The 22,438-nt window shown below is 46.2% G+C and overlaps 6 protein-coding genes across 6 annotated transcripts; 1 reads left to right on the top strand and 5 right to left on the bottom strand.

The window, feature by feature from the left end:
* Positions 1-209: 209 nt before the first annotated feature.
* TREMEDRAFT_71474 (uncharacterized protein) lies at positions 210-6,867 on the bottom strand. Its single transcript, XM_007004299.1, has 13 exons — positions 6,621-6,867; positions 6,349-6,423; positions 6,081-6,141; positions 5,736-5,989; positions 5,195-5,569; positions 4,521-5,104; positions 1,916-4,475; positions 1,746-1,826; positions 1,646-1,703; positions 1,529-1,604; positions 992-1,420; positions 861-946; positions 210-744 (listed from the first exon to the last, which is right to left on the bottom strand). Exons 1-13 carry the CDS (start codon positions 6,621-6,623, stop codon positions 377-379), a joined length of 5,010 nt encoding a protein of 1,669 aa, XP_007004361.1. The 5' UTR covers positions 6,624-6,867; the 3' UTR covers positions 210-376.
* Positions 6,868-7,125: 258 nt separating this feature from the next.
* TREMEDRAFT_30126 (uncharacterized protein) lies at positions 7,126-11,917 on the bottom strand (the record flags this gene model as incomplete). The annotated part of the gene is made up of 15 exons (XM_007003831.1): positions 7,126-7,389; positions 7,575-7,642; positions 7,825-8,006; positions 8,101-8,192; positions 8,446-8,671; positions 8,834-8,927; positions 8,976-9,049; positions 9,093-9,156; positions 9,208-9,379; positions 9,609-9,959; positions 10,005-10,112; positions 10,168-10,731; positions 10,999-11,490; positions 11,774-11,809; positions 11,858-11,917. The coding sequence occupies 15 exons, from the start codon at positions 11,915-11,917 to the stop codon at positions 7,126-7,128; spliced, it is 2,847 nt and encodes a 948-aa protein (XP_007003893.1).
* A 547-nt stretch (positions 11,918-12,464) lies between these two features.
* On the bottom strand, positions 12,465-14,821 carry TREMEDRAFT_43605 (uncharacterized protein). Its single transcript, XM_007003922.1, has 6 exons — positions 14,295-14,821; positions 13,682-14,219; positions 13,157-13,474; positions 12,918-13,098; positions 12,609-12,748; positions 12,465-12,561 (listed from the first exon to the last, which is right to left on the bottom strand). Exons 1-6 carry the CDS (start codon positions 14,660-14,662, stop codon positions 12,535-12,537), a joined length of 1,572 nt encoding a protein of 523 aa, XP_007003984.1. The 5' UTR covers positions 14,663-14,821; the 3' UTR covers positions 12,465-12,534.
* Positions 14,822-14,956: 135 nt separating this feature from the next.
* Positions 14,957-17,378, top strand: TREMEDRAFT_38645 (uncharacterized protein). The gene is made up of 5 exons (XM_007003881.1): positions 14,957-15,140; positions 15,286-15,601; positions 15,659-15,781; positions 15,947-16,982; positions 17,195-17,378. The coding sequence occupies exons 1-5, from the start codon at positions 15,079-15,081 to the stop codon at positions 17,197-17,199; spliced, it is 1,542 nt and encodes a 513-aa protein (XP_007003943.1). The 5' UTR covers positions 14,957-15,078; the 3' UTR covers positions 17,200-17,378.
* A 232-nt stretch (positions 17,379-17,610) lies between these two features.
* TREMEDRAFT_61740 (uncharacterized protein) lies at positions 17,611-18,872 on the bottom strand (the record flags this gene model as incomplete). The annotated part of the gene is made up of 2 exons (XM_007004095.1): positions 17,611-18,058; positions 18,349-18,872. The coding sequence occupies 2 exons, from the start codon at positions 18,870-18,872 to the stop codon at positions 17,611-17,613; spliced, it is 972 nt and encodes a 323-aa protein (XP_007004157.1).
* A 1,783-nt stretch (positions 18,873-20,655) lies between these two features.
* Positions 20,656-22,133, bottom strand: TREMEDRAFT_61742 (uncharacterized protein; the record flags this gene model as incomplete). Its single annotated transcript, XM_007004096.1, has 5 exons — positions 20,656-21,038; positions 21,101-21,430; positions 21,548-21,680; positions 21,737-22,039; positions 22,089-22,133. 5 exons carry the CDS (start codon positions 22,131-22,133, stop codon positions 20,656-20,658), a joined length of 1,194 nt encoding a protein of 397 aa, XP_007004158.1.
* Positions 22,134-22,438: the final 305 nt, after the last annotated feature.

Genomic DNA, 22,438 nt, shown 5'->3' on the forward strand with positions numbered 1-22,438 from the left:
CGAATGACAGGACATGAGATAGGGCGAGATGGGTGATTATTCAGCGGAAAGGGACGAGGGCAAGGAAGATATAAGAGCCGAACGGACGTTTGAGAGAGGGAAATCAGAGAAGTAAGAGGGGGTCGGAGAGGAAGAAGCAACCAAGTAACATCCAACGTTTCATCAGTCAATCATCTCAACATAGATCACTTGATCACATCATGAACCAACAAGTAAAAGCGTAAAATGCATGCAATGATGAAAAAGAATGATTTGTACCAAGATTGTATATTATCTTTTGTTAAGAATTTCTATCTATATCTCCCCTTTCTTCCACAAATACTTCTCCCTTCCTTCCCTCTTCATACCAAACCCCACTTGACATATCCCATCCTCATCACCCTAAACCCATCTCTTCTCCGACGAGCTCAAGACAACGTCTGGCGATATCTCTAGCATTAATCTCCACTAGATCCTCACCATTTCCAGCATCTATCTCCTCTTCCATCACCTCCGAACGAGATCGACTAGATCGAGTTTCACCACCATCTTCTAAACCCTGAGGCTCTACTTTCGGATCATGTGATGGTCGTCGTGAGGTGGAGGATTCAGGAGTAAGGGACATGAGTCGAGCATGTTCAGGTGGGAATATCCACATGCTAGGTAATGGTACTCTAACGAAACAGAGTTCAAGGAGTAAAGGATAGAAATGGAACAAATGGGCGCGAGACGAAGTGGAATAAGCTGTTTGTAATGTTGCCGATACTGCTCATCAGCTTCTTCTCATGTCACTCAGGACTCAGACGAAGCAACACAAACATTTCTCAGATCGACTTGTGAGAGGGTTCAATGAAAAAAGGATAAGAAGTGCAAAACCCTACCATGAGAAGACGAGGAGATAGTATCTTCCCATATCCTCAACGTGACGAGATGTCGAAGGATATACATCAATTCATCCTCTCGTACCCTGACGTTCAGCCTCATTGCATAGTTCTGGTGAAAGTTTACTCACCTGGGGAATGGCATTTGACCTCTGATCTTTGAATCATCAAGAAATTGTCTTAGAGAACTTTTGAATCTTCCAACCAAGGCAGGTATGGAAAGCCGAGCCACTCGTTTTGCATTTTCCTCCGACTGGACTTTGACCGACTGTGCGTTTGATGAAGTAGACGTAGAGGGTCGAGTCACAGCTTCTACCAAACGATCAAATGCCCAATATCGCATCTGTTCGCTGGGCTCTGCTACGGCGGGTGCGGTGGTACCACCTTCAGAAGTCGTGTCGTATCTATACACTCTGCTGGCTTTGGCTAAAACATCGGAATATTGTAGTAGAACTCGATCTGGCACACGGTCGTCTCCCAGATGAGCGGCGATGGAGGTGTGTATGTGGGTGAGAATGCTAATGACGAAATGCTCGTCTTCTTCGGGCAAATCGTTGGGACTGGATATCAGTACATTGCCCAGGTCGTGTGATCAGCCATTCGTGTATATGTTTACAGGATTGATGAGTTCCGTGAACGAGTATATGAAGCAGTAAAGATTGACTGACTTGTCACCTAACAGAGTAGCCCCAAATACGACCATGATTTGACTCCAAATACCTTTATATCTTTCAGTCTGAACATCTTGCAGGTCAGCAACGTCCAACAGTAAAAAGGTGACTCACTTAAGGTGAGCAAATGAGTCATGAGCTCCTCAAGCACAGCACAAAACGCAGTCATAGCCTTTTCGTCAGCCCATCTCCTCACTAGTACATCAAAACTCACCGTTCGCCACAATGGTTGGTCTTCACCAAATTTGCAAGGAGAAGGACAGTCATACTTCAGTTTGACCGGTATTGCGTATGCCTACAATAATGAGCGTCCTTACCTTTCTTCCACTAACGATCAGAGGGTGAAAGAAGGGGGAATGAAGATTTGTCAATGAAGGAACTCACTCCTAATACACTCTCCACTGTCCCATCTTCGTAAGCCTCAACATCACTTGAACATGCCTGAAAGATCCGAGCCATAGTAGGCATGGTCCATTTGCTCAATCCCACAAAACTCAACTTTCCTCCTTGTCCATCACCGGAATATGCCAATGACGTATACTCTGCCAGATCTTCCAAGACGATGGATGGCGCGAATCCATGAGAAGAAGTCAGAAGTTCCGTGATGGCTGATTGAAGAGGAGACATGCTATCGACGTCCGGTCGATAATCCGGGGACCGAGAGTACGTCATAAGACTTCTTAGAATCTGTGACAATTGTCTAGATGTCGAGTCGGATTCAGGAAGTTGCATATGTAACAAGGAACCGACTCGGGTGAGAGCGATGAGATTCTCTTGTGTATATGGTTCCCCTTGAGCGATGTTTGCCGACATGTCGCAATAAATATTCCAGGACTTGTCGATACATGTTGGGGGCGGAGGAACCGACGAAAAACCAAGTAATATTCGTTCCAACGCTCTGAGAGCCGCCGTGGCGCATGTTCTTGGTGGAGAAATGAAAGCTCTTTGCAATTGCCCAAGTAGTTTCTCGTACACTCTCTCAAAGTCGTCCAGTTGTAGTAGACTAGAAAGGAAGCTTTGTAAAATACCGCCCACTGAGGTAAGAGCTAGGACATGGGCATCGTCACCTTGTGCTCCTTCCAACAAAGGAAGGATGACCTTGTTCAACACCTCAGCCCAAAGCTCGCTCGATAGGGATGCGCCATAGAGTTCCACGCAGCGGAAGAGAGTCTGCATGGCTCCACTTCGTACTTCTAGTCGAGGATCTCTTCCTAGTTCCAAAAGCTCTGTAAGAAGGTACAACCATAAATCGATGAGTTGTCGTTGTTGCACCGCGTCCGACACAGCCCATAAGAGACCGATAGCAGCAAGCGTGATGTTGACATCATCTCTTTGCCTCCCGTAGCAGCCAAGACAGGAGATACAGAGTCGGAGATCCTCGGGGTTGAGAGATGATAAAAAGTCGGTACAGATAAGGTTGAGGGAAGGAAAGGCGATCCGGACGAGAGCGGCATCACCTTTGCTCAGAGTGGAAGATGTGGGGGCTCGAAAGGTGGTATTGACAGAGGTAGATGAATCGTTCCGATGCAGAAACCCGGACCCAGAGGATGAATCCCGACAGACGTTATTGAGCATACTGAAGATGGTGTCCCAACCTACTTGCAGAGAGTGACCTGAAGATTCCAATATATTGTTCAAAGTCTGAAATCCGGTGGAGCGAACATCGTAATCTGTAGCTATGCTATTACTTATGGGAGTGACGTCCACTTGTTTCACAAGCACGTCGAATACTTGATGTTGAACTCGAGAATCGCGTCCCACACGAATGGCCGAAAGCAAAAACTCGTTCAGTGCCTCACTGGCTTGCGTTCGGATGGTCGAAGGAGCCGTCAAATGTCGAGCCACAGCAAGAAGATGTTGAGTGTACATCGTCCAACCTATTTCAGGATCACCTTTGACCAGTCGAGAAAGGTTGAGCATCCCAACAGTTCGTAGCTTGTGAAGGCTGAAAGATCTATCACCAGATTTGATGCTATGTGAAATGTTGATACCGCTAGAACGTCTTCGATGCATTTCCGTACTGACAGCGAGACCAGGCGATAGAGGACCTTCAGTCACACTTGGGGAAACATTGCCATCGGTTGGGTTGACAACGGTGAAGTGACTTGGATCCATACCAATCATTTCTGAGCTGAGCTGGCATAAAGCAGATAAGAAAATGCTCAGAGCAGCATCATCCAGTTCCCTGGTGGAGTCGAACAAGGCGTTAATGGCGAGCTGTATCACGTCGACTTCTAGATCCTCGAACACTTCCGGACGTTGACCCTCACCGGACGTTCGGGAGCGAGAAGGAGAGGTAGTTCCGACTTGAGGTGTACCGGTAGGTTGTTTGCGAGGAACGTTAGGTTTTCTGACAGTGAGAAGAAAATTGGCATTTTGTATGACCTCGAGGATATCGTGCCACGCAGGTCCCAGAGATGCAGAAAGCAAGCGAGCGACAGTGATGGCACTTTTTAGACAGGCCAAATTTCGCTCGGATAAACTCGGTGGACTGGGAACGACTCCGACCCCAAGGGCAGCCCCGAGACCCAAAGCATCCGTATTCATGACGTTGTTCCGATGAGATCCTGCAGGTGCTTCGAGATACGTTTGCGCGGCCGAGACAAGTTGCGGCGGAACCGCGTATTTGCCAAGGGTACTGAGAAAAGCGTCCCTGGGAGTTCGAAGGTTCAAAACGCCACAAGCAATGGTGAAGTTTTGCAAAGCACTGAGGACTTCAGCGAAGAGAGAGTCGGAAAGGTTTGTAGCGATACAGAAAGACTGGGCCGCGAGCAGAGCAGGCCAGGCTGACTCTGCCAATCCTGTGATGGCCAGTGGGGTTTCCGATGTCTGTCCTGAGACGGCAAAAATTCCTTCAGCGACGGCGTTTACACTTTGTAAAGCAAGTAGATAGATGTATGTTTCCGGAATGGGGGGAGCTTCCACCTTGTCATGTTGTTCGATCCTAAAACATAAGCAGTGTCAAGGAGAGAACGATAAAGCGACTGACAGTTTGAGTTTCATAGCTGACTGAGGTCCCAGACCAGCGCCCTGGGCTCCTATCATGGAACTGACAGTCGAGACTCCCACACTGGCAGCTGACGCCACCATGCCGATGCCCATGTCAAGATATCCGGGATTCGAGTGATGCCCTTCCACTGCTGGAACCCCTAGCCCTTGCATTTTGGTTCCGATACCGAGAAGAGTAGGTTTTTCATTTACCAGTCTGCCAAGGGAAGAGATAAGCTTGGCGAAAAGACCCGGTTCGCCCGGTTGGTCGTAATGTATCCAGATATCTTGCAGTAAGGCTGCATCACCACATATTCCACGGAGTATTTCCAGAGCCAGGACTCGCAGCCAAGGTGGTACATGTTCTTTCTTCGATTCTTCATGTTCGGTGTCGCCCATGCCCAAACGGATGAGGGTGGAGAGATATGATTCGACTTGGATTGGAAGATGATTGATGAAGCTGCGGATGAGGAGGAAGAGTATACGGCAGAGACGGAGAGCGACTGGGAAAGGGGGCTTATCGGCAAGTAGCTTTATGAGCAAAGGGTCGAGTGAAATTTTGACGACGTGTAACAGCTCCGGTCTCTAATGGTGAGTATTTTGCTCGTTCAATTTCCGTGTTATTCCAGTCAAGGTTGTTGAACGACTGAGGGGGATGGAGCGAGAAAGACCGACCTGTTTAACCCCACTCTCGTAACCACTGAGAATACTCTCAATAAGTTCTAGACCAAAAGTCCGACTCAACGTGCTGAGCTTGAGCAATCTCGGTTTCGCCTTCTCTCCTCCACCCCATAAGGTCAGACCTGAGCCGGTGTGACCGGCCGTGAGGAGGCACAAGTCGGAGAAGATACTGAAGGTATCCATTGCGGATTGAGTCAAAGTTAGGTCGACCTGGGGGTCACCGGGTAGGGATAGCTGTACAGAGGGGGATGATTCGTCGGTACTGACACGATCGAAAACGACCATGACGGCTTGTCGGAGTGTGGCGGCAGCTGTGGAGGAGACAACGGATACGCGGGAGTCTTGAAGTTTGAAGCATAGCAAAAGGGCCTGGGAATGAGTTGATATCTAAGAACAGAAATACTTCAGAGACGAGACATGTTGCCTAACGAGAGTCACTGCCTGAAATGATGAATATGAAAGACGAAGAACGAACGATGAGGAGCGAAAGAATCGAGCTGAAGTGACTTGGTATGATAAGTAAGGGGAGACTTACACTGCCCAACACCTCGTCATGTACATCTTTATTGAAAGTCAAGACCGCCAAAATAGTTTGTAATATCTTCAATTGTATGTCTACTCCCTGTCCCGAGACACTTGTCAAAGTCTGTAATACCACAGGAAGGTGTTCAGTGGGTAATCCAGAAAGAGCGACCAAACGTTGCAATGCAGCCAGAGAGATCCCGATGATTTTAGGGGTTTTGGTTTTACATCCGAGTGTGATGGGTGAGAGCAGGATATCTGCTTGTTCTAACTGTCAGCATACTCTTCTTCTCTTCAGAGAGTCTCTTTCATATCATGCATGACAGATGGTTGGAAAAGCTTGTTGACTTTCACTCACTCAATGGGACGGGCTTTGGTAGAGGACCCGATTTGAGAGATTCTAAAGCGGTTTCTCCGGCCTATCATCAGTCCATTGTTGCTCATATCAATCTCACTCTTCCCTTCCTGGAACTCCTTCATATCTTCTACCATCTAACTCAGGTCCTCCACTATTCCTCGAAGTCCCAAACTTTGGAGTGCGAGTTGAAGCAGCGGCGCAGTTTATGGGAGAAAGAGGACCATATGGTCCCAGCAAAACGTTACAGAGGATGACTGAAAAAACTCACATCTTTCACATCCGGATGTCGTCTTCTAGTCTCTTGCACCAAAGCTTGTAATTCGGAAACCAAAATATTATGGTCCTGACGATTAGTAGAGTCATTCACAAAATACCTCATATCCCCCCTGAGCGATATGCTGAGATGTGGAGGGGGGAGCCACTGATATGAAGGAGCAGATTGACCTCCACAGCAACCATAGGTGACACGCTATGATCTCAGAGGGGTATGATGTATGGAGGAGCAAAGTGACATGGAGTCAAGAGCAATAGATGACATACCATCTGACCGGTTTTCCGGTATACCGGTGAATAAAAACTTATGTCACTCTCATGAGCTTGTCTAGCTTCTTAAATCCTGGTCGATACCTGTCGCCCTGAAGACTGAACTTCCGATGACTGCGATTCGATAGAGTACACTTGCCCCTGGGGATTCTAACCAGTTTTGAACAGAGCTTCTGATTCGCACTTCAGGGTTAAGATGAGAAGCAGATAAGACACGATTTGGTTGTGAGTGTGAATGTTGTAGAGAAGATTGGAGTAGGAGTGAGAGAGTGGGTAAGTTAGCGTGGAGGGACGCGATGCAAGCAGTGGCCGGTTCCGGTTTCCGACGGAAGCATGAGTAGTACTACTGCTCGGATTATAGCCAAAAACTTGGTAGCCAGCTGCTAGCTGCGACAATCACTGACCACTGAGAAACCCAAGTAAGAGTGAACGCTGACAAATGTGAGCAATAACGATGGAGCAGACAGCCTATAGATAGTCACACATTCCATACATCACAATTCTATACCTCTTTCAACACACCCATTATCCAAGGGCTTCCCTCAAACCGTTCCTTAAACTCCGTCGCCGTCTTTCGTAACAATCCCACTTGCCCTTCCTCACTCAGCTCCTCCAAAGACACTTCGGCACGAGACTTCCACGTCTGTAGAAATTCTTGCATCAAAGCTGCACCTTGATCCGTTTCAGTTTCCGAGTATTTGTTCAAGCTTTCGTCATTTGCGCCATCGCCGAAGTCTTCCAATTCTTCCGCTTTTCGCTTGGCCAACTGTAGATCAGGATTCACTCTCCGATATCATCAGTGATCCGCCGACGACACTGGGATGATCTGGAGAGTGGGGGAGGGAGATGAGGAACAGTGAGTTAAGGGGCAGTGAGGAGAGAGTGAGAGATCGAGGGAGAATGAGAGCACGAAGGCAAGAACAAATCAAGGAGCGGAAAGAATAGACTAACCTTGATGATACTCTCTGGAAACTGAGCCAACTCGGCAACGTGAATACCAAAACTTTGGTCGCATATGCCTATGTGTGAGTGACCCATATTGTCAAAACAGCAACTCAAAATGTGACATCTGATGGAACTGTGTGGACAACACAATATGTAACATGCGGACTTTTGAAAACCAAGTCAACAAAAGAAAAACCATAAGTATCCACTTCTTGGAGAGCATAGGGGACAATATGGAATTGTAAATCTGACTCACCCTCGGTAACCTTATAAAGCAAAGTGATATCTCTATCCTGCTTACTTTTACCTCCTTTGATCGGCTGGACATGCGCCTCCACATGAAGATTCTTGACGTGTGGTTGAGTCTGATTGAGAGCTGTCAATTCATGATAATGAGTAGCGAAAAGACAAAAGCAACGGATTTTAGTGGCGATATGTCTTACTTGTCAGCTCACGAATCTGTCACCGATCATATCTCCTGCACAATCAAAAGTCAGGAGGAATGGGTGGAGATGAAACATTGATCGCTCACTCGGAGATAGCCCACGCTAGACCGAAACCGTCATACGTCGATGTACCTCTACCGAGCTCATCAATGATAATCAGGGAGTCTTTCGTTGCGGACTATACTCATCAGCTTTTCTTTCCTCGCCGCGTCTTTTTCTTCGTATTCTCATCGTCACTCATAAGGGGAGGAGACAGAAGCATGTCGTTGTTCAAGAGGGATCTCCTTGCAACAAAATGCCATCAAAGCATGGGAAGACACACCACGCGAGGATCGAAAGAAGTGAGCTGGTCACCGGGTGAAACCTCGGATGAAATGAAGTAAGTCACAAGGTCGTAGAATAACAACTAGGATGAGGTGTACTGTACTCACCCTCAGGATAGTCGCAGTCTCCAACATTTCAGCCATGAAAGTCGACACACCCTTTAACTGTGAATCCCCAGCTCCGACTCTCGCCAAAATACAGTCGAACACGGGTAGTTGAGCTTCATCGGCAGGTACGAAACATCCTATTTGGGCCATCAAGGCTATGACACCGATTTGTCGGATGTAAGTCGACTTTCCGCCCATATTGGGTCCGGTAAGGACGACGAATTCGCTCGAACCTATTCGTCAGCGTCTTTTCGTGCGGAAAGCCAGTACACAAAGACGGAGATATTGTGCCCGCAGCACATGGACCTGGATAGCACAGGCAGATTTTTTGGGTTTGATTGAATGACATAGCTTGGGGAAGGGTTGCGAGGAGAGTTCAAGAAGTAACCACTTACCTTTTTTCATCTCATGATCATTGGCGATAAACGAAACGTCATCTTGTACTTCCAAACAAGGATGTCTCGCTCCGCGCACAATAACATCTCCCGAACCTGACATGTCAGCCAGATCTCCCTACTGTATTTTGCAACGAGTCGGCTTACCTTTCTCAAACAAGACTGGCCGAACATATGGAGTATTCGCGTTCGCGGATACACGAGCCAAACTACTCTTTTAGCTCGCAACGCACGACAATCAAAAAAACATACCTGACAGTCACGTCGATGGCAGCTATGAGATTATCGAGCGCTTCCAATACAGGAGTGTAAGATGCTGGGTTCGTCAGTTTATTTGTAAGACTAAGGAGTTGTAAGGATGACATACCCGCTATGGAGACTACTTCCTTAACCAAAGTCCGTTGTTTATCGTTATACTTGTCCATAAGTCGATCGTAGTCTTCGCTCAAGCCTTTCAAAGTGGCAGTGGTAAATATGGTCCCACTCTTCTGCGTTGCCAGATCTCGGTATTGCTTCTTGTTGCGGATTAAACCAGCTTCCTACAGCGTCAACCGTTGATCTGTCAGGGTGTATAATCAACACTTTGACGATCATAACCCCCACGGACCAGACGGAGAAGCGAGGGAGAGGTGAGTTGGCAGGGTGAACCCTTTCGTTCAGATATGCAATAGAAGGTTATGTCTCCTTCAATTCTTGGGGGAGGGGAGAGGCCAGAGAGAGGGAGGAGGGGAGGATCAGCAAAAAGATCCGAGTGAGAAGCGCACGTACAGCTTTAGTAATCCTAAAAGAATAATTGTAAACCTGGTGTCTTTCCAAATGCAGCTTCTTCCCAATATCCAACCCCAACTCTTCCCCGACTTTTGCATGTTCTTCATCCAAAGCAGATCTCACTGCCATTAACTGTGTCTTATACTCCTCGAGCTTAGGATCAAACGAAGCTTGCAAGACATGATTGTGACTTGTCTTATCGTTCAGATCGACAGTATCTTCTACCATCTGAGAATAAGTCGTCAACTTGTCTTCGTGATCACGCAAAGCGATGACATAGATGGTAGCTATCAGCTGTTTGTTCTCTTCACTCGTGTTGAGAGTTTCGAGAACTTCAATCATTGGACCGATCTTACATCAGCAAAGAACAGAAAAAATCGCTAAGGGACAACATACGAGTTGGATCGCGTAGAAGACTCTGACGACCTCATCTAATGACGCCACGTTCCTGTGTAGCTTCTTCGATATTCTATGAAAATCTGGCATACGACTTAGGAATTGTTCCTACCCAAGTTAGTCATCTCTGTATTCGCTATCTAATAGATGATTATGAACACACCTGCAGAGTCTGCCTGGCCAAGGCATCATCCACAAATGCTTCCACTATCCCCTGACGTTGTCGGATCTCATGTAGGTTTACCAAAGGTTGTTTCAACCATCTTCCCAATAAACGTTGTCCTTGACTAGTTTTGCATTGATTCAATAAACCGTATAAACTCATATTACGACCACCTCCGAGTTCCTGAGGGTTAGGCATGAGAGAAAGAGCTTTAACAGCACTAGCGTCAAGTTTCATATACTGAGTGAGATCGTGTCGATATAGTCGGAATTGATGTTCGTACTGTGGTGAAGTTACGAGATTGGTGTATACCAGTAAGGCAGCAAGGGACGACATGGCGAGTTTCAGATCGAATTCGGGTAAAGTCGTACTTGTATGACCTCCGTCCAGGAGCCTGGAGACATCTTGCTCGATATTACCGGCCTTGTAATCGGCAGATCTTCGCTCGGTGATGACCAGACCACAACGGTCGATCATCGTGCGGAGTTTCGTGAGTTCGACATCGGCTCTTTTCTCGTCAGAGGGGAGGATACATTCTTTGACTTGTAGCTGGATAAGGAGTGACTGAGATTAGTAGCCGTATCACATTCTTTTTGCCCCTGTCTTGATACTTCCGTCGATGTCTTAGTGATATGTCTGTTCTTTCAAAGTGCTCGGTTATGTGTAAGGGAGGCAGGAGGGAGGGAGGGGGGGCGGATAGGGAGGAGGGCGTGATGATCTTTAGCCAACAACCAGTCATTCCAAGGCCAGATTTTCTCAGCAAAGATAACTTTTAGGACGTGAATGTCATGGGAAATTGAGAACAGAATCATCAATGACACCCAAACTTACCTCTGTATTCCCAAAATTGGCATCATCAACATATTCGCTAACCCCCAAAGTTTTCTCTTGCACATCGAGAAAAGCACATCCAACCGTCCTGATCCCTTGAACCATATGAAGTTTCAAAGCCATACTAACGGCATTACTATCCAAATCCTCATTGTCAAATATGAGATCTTCGACCTGTTCTATATTCCCAGGACTGGCCACTTTCCCTAAGATCCATTTGTAATGATTTTTCCTCCCTCCTGTTCCATCTTCAGGAATATATATTTCTACTCTCATTTGTCTAGTTGTGAGACATTCACGTAGGAAGGCTTTGGTGAGATTGGTTGAGATGTCCACGGAAGGAAGTCCACGAGGAGTCATGGAAGTATTTTTAGATGTGGACGGAATGGAAGATGATAGTGAAGATGAACCGAGGTATTTGATTACGTTTGTGGTTTTGAATACTTGATGAGCGACGATGAGTGCGTCGGAACCGTGAGCTGAGAAGTAATCCTAGGAGGTGAGCGTGGTCTTTGGTGATTTGACTTCCGTTTTGTCATTGTAGGCTCAGTAGTGTTGGATTACGCTAGAGGGGCGTGCGTGATAGTGGACTGCGGCCAAGTCTCGTCACACCCTTCTCGAGAAACACTTCAAGGAAGACTGTATAGAGATGTTTAAGAGTCAAAAAGAAACAGTGGGGGAATCCTCGGAAACAAGGACGAAGAGAAGGTAGAGATTCTTGAGAGTGTCTAAAACGGGAAACCAGAGGAGTGCACGAAGAAAGTGCATAACTCACACCACGATCAAACAATCTGATCATACCATCAGGTTTCTATCCCCTTATCAGTATCATCTTCTCAACAGAATTCAAATCCCTCACCTCTGGCATACGGTCCACAAACCGACAAAATTGATCTTCTCCAGCTTTGTCTAACCTCATCAGCCGGCATTCGATGGGGTAAGGATAACTGACCCATCTCGTAGTTTTGTCTAGAGGACGAAGCGTTTTCACCTCCGTACATTGGCTGATGGTGAGTTTAGGTGTTCTCAATCTTTCTGGTATGCTCCCTTCGACATTGCCTCTCATCATGAAAATGGAGTCATGATTCTGCTGCCGACTTGGAACGGACAGTGATTGTCGTATCGAGAGAGGAGAATGGTAGGACGCACCATATCGTTCGATTCTTTATGACCTGTCGATAGTAGTAATGAGGGACTATGTCGGCTGACACGAGTAGAATCGCAAATGCCAAAGTAGTAAAGTTATTGAATTAGTGGACGATGGTTCGAAAGGCAAAAGAAATTTGGACGCGTCGGAAGGGATCCCATTTCCCCACTTTGTCCTTTCCACCCCCACTCTATAGAACCTACTCTACATGGGTACATGGGACTACGGCCTACGGGCTATGTTCAATCTGCTTCTTGTAAGGCGCCGGCTGCTTCTACTCGTTATGATAGATTGCGGTATGGCTTCAGCAAAGGTCAAGTGATATAGTATGTTCATATGCATACGCCGATGGACTCTGCCGTATAGGCAACCTCTACAAAACCCCATCGCTAGTCTTGAAGTTGGCTCAACGCTGACTTTTCATCGTAAGCGTAGACAAACTTGGTGAAAAGAAAGAACTCACCTGCGCCAGAGTCATATCTAACGCTCCTCGAAGTCTCATCAGTTCATGTTGGAACTTCAACTCCATCCCTATTCTCTGGTTGAGTTTGGCCATGGTTTCATCTAAGACTGGTGATTGACCTAGCATGGGGGTATAGATATCTGTTATGTCAATCATCCACCTTCTTCACCAATCGTCTTGCTCAACGGGTCATAATTCTGCGAACGCACCTCGAGTTGTCAAAGTACTCGAGTACGGAAGGAGAAGATTGGCAGATCCACAAGATCGATGAAGGGCAGGGTTTTCTAGGTATTGATGAAGAAGACATACCGATGATAACCCCTACCACATCCGAAACCAATTCCCCAAACCTCGGATCCGTCACATATCTCAACAAAAAACCAAGTATAGGTTCCAAAGTCACATCATCCCTTCCGCTCAACGCTATTCTGAGAGCGTCACGATGAATGAGTTCTTGCATCAAAGCGAAAGCCGTCGCAGGTTTGACAGTCTGTACCTTAGCATTGGACTTTATTCCTCTCTGAGCAAGTAAAAGACACTAGACTCACCTTTTTGACTCCCGCGTCCAAAGCCGCAGAATATTTGAAAGCCTTGAGATATTTATCAAAATCTCTTAATCTTTCTTTCCGACGACTCTCAACTCTGAACTCGTCGGCTGGTCCAATGACAGGCGGTAGATCTTTGCCTTTAGCTTTGACGTGTCCATTTCCAAAAACGGCCTCCATATCGGTGAAGAACTCGTATGACCCCCCGGCGATGGAAGCTTGTTTAGCTTCTTGAGCGGCTGCTTCTGAGGCGGGTGGCTCCCTGCGACGGACGGCAAGGGTACCGTCTGTCATTCCTGCTGCTATATGGGTGTCGTCAGGCTGTGGGTAAGTCTCTGTAGAACACACAGCATGTGCTGCTTCGATAGTGGAGAGAGCACAGCCACTCAACAATCCTGAAGACGTCACATGGACAAAGCGCTCCATGTAGATAGAAGGGAAAAGAAGGTGGAGGGAAAGAGGGGGGGGGGGGGGGAGGGGGAGGAAAGGGAGGAATGAAAGGTCAGGCTGAGTAAACGAAGAACCCACCGATACGGCTAGACTCAACAATGGAGCTGGATACCTCATAGTATGTACCACCTTCCACTCTTCCACATCATACACTTTCACCATCATGTCCAATCCACCAGTCAACACTCTCCCTTTCGTTCCATCAAAAGTAGCACAAGTAACAGTTTTCTGATGATTACTCAAAGCTCTCACACATTTCCCTCCCATGGTCAAATCCCATACTCTCAATATCGGACCTCCAACACTGACACCCACTCCACCAGAAGGAAAAGCTAAAATGTCTTCGACGGGCATACCACCATGACGCATAGTGATTGTATTTGCTGATTCTGATGGTAGACGAATATCATGTAATCGAAATGTCGAATCGTATGCGCCTGATAAAAGTAAATGAGGAGATGTTGGATGAAAGATGGCAGAACGTATATAATCTGTATGTGAAGATAAGGTCGTCAAACAAGATTGAGTGGATAGATCCCATAATTTGAGTGTTTTGTCGTCGGACGCTGAAAGGACTTGAGCTTCGTGAGGTGAAAATTTCGTTACATGTACAGGTCTAGATGTCAACTTATCAGGCCACAAGACACATGTTTTACTATGAAGGGGAAACGAGTGAGAGAAGATGACTGACTGATTATGACCATTAAATGTTCGTAAAACTGCCCTAGAGGAGACATCGAAAACTTGCACTAAACCATCATCTCCTCCAGCTACCACCAACTTCCCATCTTTCCTAAATTCCGCACTCCTAGCTGTATCCTTGAAACGAGAGATGGTCTTGACTACTTTTCCTGTCTTTGGGGCGTACACCATGACTCTGGAGGAAGAAGAGACCGCATATCGATGTGGTCGTGTGGGGCAAAAGTGAATGTGGGTGATAGGAGAAGGATGTTTGATGAAGAGTGGATGTCGGAATGAGTGAAAGTGACGAGAATGAGGGTTAGTGGAAGAGGATTGTCGGGGTGCTGATGGGAGGTCTGGCAGAGGGAGGAAGTCCATTGTGATGAGCTTGTTGGATCAAGTTGTACCGGGTACCGCGGGTTATGTACGTTCACCAGTCACTAGTTACCAGCTTCCAGCTGCCAAGACCAGTTACTCGTTATGAGAATACACTCGTGAGCTCGTGAGTAGATTCCAGAATACCAGAGACACTCAGAGATGAACCGAACTTTGGCTCGAGGCAGTCCGAACTTTTGAATTTGGAGGAATTCTTCAGTCACGTGATATTTCCCACTACCTAAGCTGACGTGCTCGGATCGATTCCGATTTCTTCATCAGTAGTAGTATTTAAAAAAAAGGGAGACGTAAAGACGTTTACTTGTATTCGACTCGATCTCTTGCCCCAACAGATCGTCATATAAAACTGTCAATCGAATCAAATATATCGATCTCCAAGGAAAGCACTTTTAAAAAACATGCCGAACCAAACTCAAGACGGTAGAAGGAATTCAGTTTTAGCTTCTGATCCTCCAAACTTGTCAGTAATCTTTCCCCACCCACGTTCATCTTTCAATACATATATGGGGCGACCATCATTCCCATAACTCTCTCCCTCTCACCTAGTCTATTTTTCAGTTGTACAATATGACTCTGCTGCTCGATCCCATTCACTTATCTCCTAGTATCCCAATCCCACCCAACACGCGTGGACTACCCCCTTCGTCTTTCGGAGCGGGCGCCGTTTCACCCTCGGTCGGTACCTCGCCCATCTCCTATCACCTCTCGAACTCGCCTTCAGCAACCACTAGAGGTAGGGGAAACTCTTTGGGACATTTTTCCATCGCTCGACAGTTGACTGCCTTCTTACCACCCGCTTATCCCTTGGCTGAGGAACCTCAGGCGGATGAGGGAGGTAAGAGACAGGGGAAGATCACCATTTTGTTATTGGAGAATATCAATTTGGAAGCTGCAGACTTTTTGAAGAAGGCTGGGTATGAGGTGAGTTTTGATACATCTGTCTCAGAAAGGTCATGAGTGATGTAGATTAACCAATAGGTCGATCACCTCACGAAAGCTTTGAGCGAGGAGGAGCTTATCGCTAAATTACCTCAATATGACGCAATCGGGATTCGAAGTAAGACCAGGATTACTGCAAAGGTCATTGATGCGTGTCCAAAGGTGAGTGATCTTTCGTCATCTACCTGGATACCGAGTTCGGTTTTGGGAGACAGTCTGTTTACAATATGCCATCTTTCTTTTACTCTGGCTGACGAGAGGGCGTGAAAGGAGAGATCGGGCTAGTCGATGATTGGCATGAATGGTGAACCGATCGCTGACATCCAGCTCCTCGTCATTGGTTGCTTCTGTATAGGTACCAATCAAGTCGACCTAGTTCAAGCTGCCAAACGTGGCGTGGCAGTGTTCAACTCTCCCTTCTCCAACTCTCGTTCAGTTGCCGAACTCGTCATTGCTGAAATCATCTCACTCTCCCGTCAACTCGTCGATCGTGCCATGGAAATGCGTCAAGGTATCTGGAACAAACTTTCCAAAGGATGTTGGGAAATCCGAGGTAAAACTCTCGGTATAGTCGGATATGGTCATATCGGTGCTCAACTCTCCGTTCTCGCCGAAGCATTCGGAATGAGAGTTATTTATTACGACGTTATGCCTATAATGCCATTAGGTACAGCTTGGCAAGTTGAATCATTACACGAACTATTACAAAAATCCGATTTTGTCACTCTTCACGTACCTGAAATCCCCGATACTATCGATATGATGGGTGAAATCGAATTCGCATCGATGAAACAAGGTTCTTTCTTTATCAATAACGCTCGTGGTAGAGTTGTCAATCTAGAAGCACTTGCTTCTTCACTCGAATCTGGACATTTGGCAGGAGCAGCAGTTGACGTTTATCCAAAAGAACCAGGAAGTAATGGACCTGGTTTCAATGAAGATTTAGGAAATTTCATTCCACGTCTTAGAAGAATTCCAAATCTCATATTAACACCTCATATTGGTGGTTCGACAGAAGAAGCTCAAAGAGCTATAGGTTCAGAAGTAGGAAATGCTTTAGTTCGATATTTAAATTATGGTACTACTTTAGGAGCAGTAAATTTCCCAGAAGTTGATCTCAGGGCAATAACGACAGAAGATGAAAGACATATTAGAATTTGTCATGTTCATAGGAATGAACCTGGTGTTTTGAAAAGAGTGAATGAGATTTTAGGTGAACATAATATCGAAAAACAATTTTCGGATAGTAAAGGTGATATAGCTTATTTGATGGCGGATATTAGTGATGTGGGTGAAGAAGAAGTTGAAGCGATTTATTCTAGGATTAAACAAACTCCTGCGAATATTTTGACGAGGTTGTTATGTGAGTAAATTTATCTCGTGCTCAACTATTCCTCTTCATCTTCCTCTTTATATTATCATGACAGGATAGCAACTCAGCCTGATGATCTCGAGATAAATTTGTCTCTCATTATTTGGAATCCCCTCATTATCCTTCGTGCCTCTATACCCCTCGGACAGTCGTGGTCTCGTCCCGATGGATCAATCATTCATTGGGTGATACTGACAGCGTAGACTGAGCGATGACGGGAAATACGAAGAGTACCGGTTTTTGTGAATAAAATGTACTCCATATCGCCCACGAATCATGGTCACTTTCAACAGGTTGACTGCTCTTTCATCGATCATCGATCCACACTATCCCACATATTCAGTGATGTAATTGATTCATGCAATGCTATGCAACAAATTGAATCTCACAAATTTCCTTCCTTTTTACTAACAAAACTTCGTTTTACTTCTTCCTCCCTATTCCAAACCATCCTTCTACATACCCCGCTTCTACCTGAATGATTACACACCTAGATCATTCCCCGATGATTCATCTGATTGTCACTTCCACGATCACCCCAGACCTGCATGAGCATACCATCGCTCATCCCACCCTCCCTCTACCACTTCACTTCAACTCAGGAAGTATAAAATGGTCATTATCCACCTAAATAATCCTCATTACCCTCTGACCAAACTTCATCATCCTCACCTAATTCATCAACCTCTTCTCCAGTCCCTGGAGCTCTATAAGCTCTCTCTCCTCTTCCAGATTGTCCAACAGCATCAAGATCTTCTTCGTATCCGAACATATCCTCATCGTCAGGTTTATGTGACATGAACGTCCTCATACGAGCTTGAGCTTGAGCACGAGTATAATCATCAATCAACCTTCCTCCTCTTTGAGTATTGGGTGTTGGTTCATGTTTGGAATTGGGGGTTAACATTATCCCCGGCCCAGGGTTATTGGGCGTTGCTCGAGAACGAGAGTCGGAGGTAGAAGGGGCGGAGACGGACGTGGGAGAAGACAAAGAGATGGAGGCAAGACGTCGGGCTGTGGCTTCGTCTGAATCACGTTGAGCTAGTTGAAAACTTTCGTCCAGTGGTCTGAGGGGTCAGTGAGTGAAGTGATGTTCGGATACGTCTTATTCGCCAGCAGTCACGAGAACATCCGGATGGTCGAGCCTTACGAGAAGAGAATAGACCAAGGATGTAGTAGACGACAAGGAGGTAGTAGACGACAGTAGACAGATGTCTATTGGAGAGGATAAGAGGACAAGGAACGAAACAATGAGAGAGCAGAATGGAAGTGTAAGATGAGAAGACATGTTCGGTGATGATAGGAAAAAGAATGGGATATCGAGATATGTTGATCAGTTGAGAGAAATAGTACTCACAATAAAACACCTCCTTCTGGTAAATTCTTATCTTTTTGTCTAATCTCTTCCAAAACTATTTGTTGACCACTCTTCTTAGGTCGAGAAGGTCCAGCATCATTCATATCCAATTTCTCGACTCCTTCATTGGCTATTTGTAACAAAAGTTCTTGTTCTCTTTCCAACAATGTTTTCCTAGCAACGAGTAATTTTTCCCTCACTGGATCTACTTCATTCATTCTTCTCTCTTCAACAGAATCCTGTCCATCGACTCGATGTTGATTAAGGTCATTGAGGCCATTTTGATTGATGAGATCATGTCGATTAGGAGATACTGAGAGAGGTCTTCCAGGTGTTGTGAATGTTGGGTGCGAGATTCGGGAGGAAGGGATTGATATGGGTGAAGTAGGGGAAGTAGGGGAAAATAGAGAAAGACCTAGGACGTGAGAATTACGTTCTATTCTCGCTCGTACTTCTGCAAGGGATAGTAAAGAGAGATCTTCAGGACCATGATTCGTTAACGAGGGTTTCTTCCTTGATGGCATTTTGTAAAGGAGGATTTATGACAAGAAGACTACGATTGCGAAAGTAAAGTCCGCTGCACTAAGTACAGGAGATCTTTCCTGTAGGTGTAGATTCGTAGACTATCGATTAGAATGAGTTTGTTGATGGTCGATGTGAGAAAGAATGACGAAAGAGAAGAAGAGGAGTGATCTTCGTTTCCATAACGTGCAACCATGCAACCACTAGGGGTGCTCAGTTCTATAATGGCTAGTCGTGACATTATCACAGATAAGTGAACACCCATGATAACAAGCCATTTTTATGTCATAAAATGCCACGTGTGAGGTAAAAAATGCCACGTGTGACCCCTTCTTCGCGTCCTCCCCATGTCAACTCATGCAGGTTTATAGATATGTATCTCGGCCACTGCATTTCTCATCTATCTATCAAGTAAATCACTTCAGATCTTTTCCCATGCCATCTAAAACCCCCCGAGCTCACCTTCTGCACGATTTGGAAGACACCGCATTGCTTCTGCTTCCTCTGCTGGACGATCGTACCTCAAGGGCCTGTTTGGAAGACATAATTCAAGCACATCACCAAATCTCGTCCAACCGATACTTGGATCGATTCCCAGATACTCTCAACAATAATCCCAGACCCTCTTTCTACCATAGTGACATTCTCCTCTTCGCAGAACGTGGTATCCGTCATAAACAAGCATTTCGCATGTCCCCTAGCCACCTCAATGACATCGTCGATTTTTTCAAGGACGATCTTGTCTTTTTTTCAAGAGGAAACAAACCTCAGGCCCCACCAAAGTATCAGATTGGCTTACTAGTTTACCGAATGGCTCATGGACATGACTGCAGGACATTAGATCGCGAGTTTGGGGTCTCAAGTGTGTTTTCCTTCCAATTGGTCTGTCCACTTTGCTAATTGGTTAGCCGGCACTGTATTCAAGTGGTGTGAACGATCCCTCATTGCTATACTGCGAAAACGATCTAACTTCATCTCCTGGCCATCCCCTACCGAAAGACTGGAGATTAAAGCTCGATTTCTCTCCGAATACTCCATCCCTCACTGCGTAGGCCTCATCGACGGCTATCATGTAAACCTCACAACTGCTCCTGCTAGGGATGATGCAGGGGCTTATCATAGCAGAAAAGAGAGGTATGGGTTCAATGTCATGGCTATCGTCGATCATACCAAGCGATTTCGATATATCCACTACGGCTATCCTGCATCTAGCAGCGACCAACGAGTTCAGCGAGCTATCGAACCCCTTAACACACCTTCTCAGTATTTCAGCAACCAGGAATACCTCCTGGCTGATTCTGGCTTTACAGCATCATCTCTGGTTGTCCCCATGTTTAAAAAGAGTGCTGGTCAAGCTGTTCTTCGAGGTAAAACCGCGTATTTCAACTCTCGAGCCTCAGTCATGAGAGTAGGGGTTGAACATTCAATAGGGGTGTTAAAGGCTCGGTGGACGATACTGCGATCAATGTCTATGCGACTGCGAACCAAGAAAGACGAAGCTATGGCTCACGCCATCATTGTAGCCTGTACAATCCTGCATAATATCCTCATAAACACAGACGAATATTACACCGAAGAATTTACTGGAAATCTGCCAATTGAACCACTTCGAGATGAACAGCCTGTAGAGGAGGAGGTAGCAGAGGACAATTTCTTAGGTGCTGGTCGTCTCAGGCCACACATGAGAAGACGTCATGACTTAGTGGAGCAAATGTTAGCATTGGAGACAGAGGAAATCGACATAGACAACTTCATTTTATCATGAAAAAAGGTGAGTGGTTTTAACTACCTATCACTCTCCGACCAATTGCTCCACTGAGATTCGGTGTATCCCTCTCGTTCCCTTTCCTCTCTGTCACTGTGAGCCTTATCATACCTCTCCTCTGCATCTGCGATAGCCTCAGCCCAGGAAACACGAAGTTCTACCGGTAGTCCTTGCTCTGCAGTGAGACGTGCTTGAGCCTCCTTCGATGTTATGACCAACCTATCATTTTTAGCCTGTTCCTTCCTCTGTCTCTTTGATTCCTCTCTTTCTTCCTCTTGGATAGCTAGCTTACGCTTCTCTAGCCCTACCTCTTCCCTTCTACTAGCAGCAATCCCCTCAAACAACCCCGTAATACCTCCAGCAGTGTTTTTTCCTTCCCCCCTCCTGGACGAAGTGTAAAGGCCTGAAATCAGCTATACCCTGACCTTAGTGGCTATGCAGTTCATGTTGCCGTGCCTGACGTACCTGCAGCTCGCTTGGCTAGCCTATGATCACTAAAACTGCGTTCCCTAGTCGCAGGACGTGTATTTTCGCTCTGAGTCGATGTATCTTCTGTTTGAGACTCTTGCTGGCCTAGGAAGTCGTTCAGTGACATCTGAGAGGGTGTGGGGGGCCTAGGAGAGTGTAGAGATCCCTCAGGAGAGGGAGAGGAGTGGTGGGGACCCCTCATAATGGTGTCAAGTGTGACATTGCTATTTTCGGTGGTACCTGTGCGAAGGGATTCTGTCCCGCCGTCTCTCTCGGCGAATATGGGGTCCACAGAGTCATATTCAGGACATTTCTTCAGTACAGTGGCTGCAGATCAGCTAAGGAAGCATAGGAGTGATGAACAGCCAGGAGAGAGGATACACAGGTCACAGGAGGTATTCGGGGAGAAGGGGAGAAGGGGAGAAGGGAGAGACGGGGACTCACCTTTAACCGTCTGTTCAGCTTGATTGATCTTCTCTGGATCCTCACTACCATCCACCATACTCTCGAATAAACCCTTCCCTGTGTGATTTAGCCAGTCACGGGCCTCTCGCCACCTTCTTAAGAGTTCACGAATCTAGAAGACATCAGCAGAGTTTTGGGGGGGGAGAAAAGGAAGGAAATCACACTTACCTTATTTTGTATCTGATCAGTCGATCTTTTAGTTGGACAGCCTGACTTGGACATCCACTCAGAGCATTCCCTAGCCATCCCCAGCTTCTTCTTACCCCCTAGGCCATGTTGATATTTCTTGAAATTGTCCCCAATGGCTAACCATTCAATAAGGTAGTCGAGGGAACAATACTCCCCGTCTCCTTGATCTTTTGTCCATCCTAAAGTTGCTGGGGGGTTGTCCTGACTGTCCTCTTTGTCCCTGTTCCTTCTTTGCTGAGTTCTAGTAGACGGTTGACGAGCGGTGGACGGGATATGGAGAACCTAGTGGGATCAGCAAAGGTGTGCGAAGGGGGTTTAACGACATATTTACAGGTGGTGACGGTGACCTCAAATTACCACCCCCCGAAGTGTCCATAGTATCAGTGTGAAGCTACAGCTCTCCTCTTTCAGATTCTGAGCTTCTTGTTGCTTAAAAGTGTCTCTCTAGCAAGATATGATAACTCTACGGTGATGGTGAAAACTCAACGGTCACATTTCACCTGTTGAGATGTCGCGTTTGTTTGTCATCAAAATTACCCGAAGAGGAAATTTCGACGTCATTTTAACACGTGTTATTTTGGCGTATCAGAACTGAGCACCCCTACTTAAACATGCAATTTTTCACAAACTTAGTGCTGTCTTTTGACTTTCCCACCAGCTTGAAGAATAGACTCGTATGGA

Source organism: Tremella mesenterica (assembly GCF_000271645.1).
Source record: "Tremella mesenterica DSM 1558 unplaced genomic scaffold TREMEscaffold_4, whole genome shotgun sequence".
NCBI lineage: Eukaryota > Fungi > Basidiomycota > Tremellomycetes > Tremellales > Tremellaceae > Tremella > Tremella mesenterica.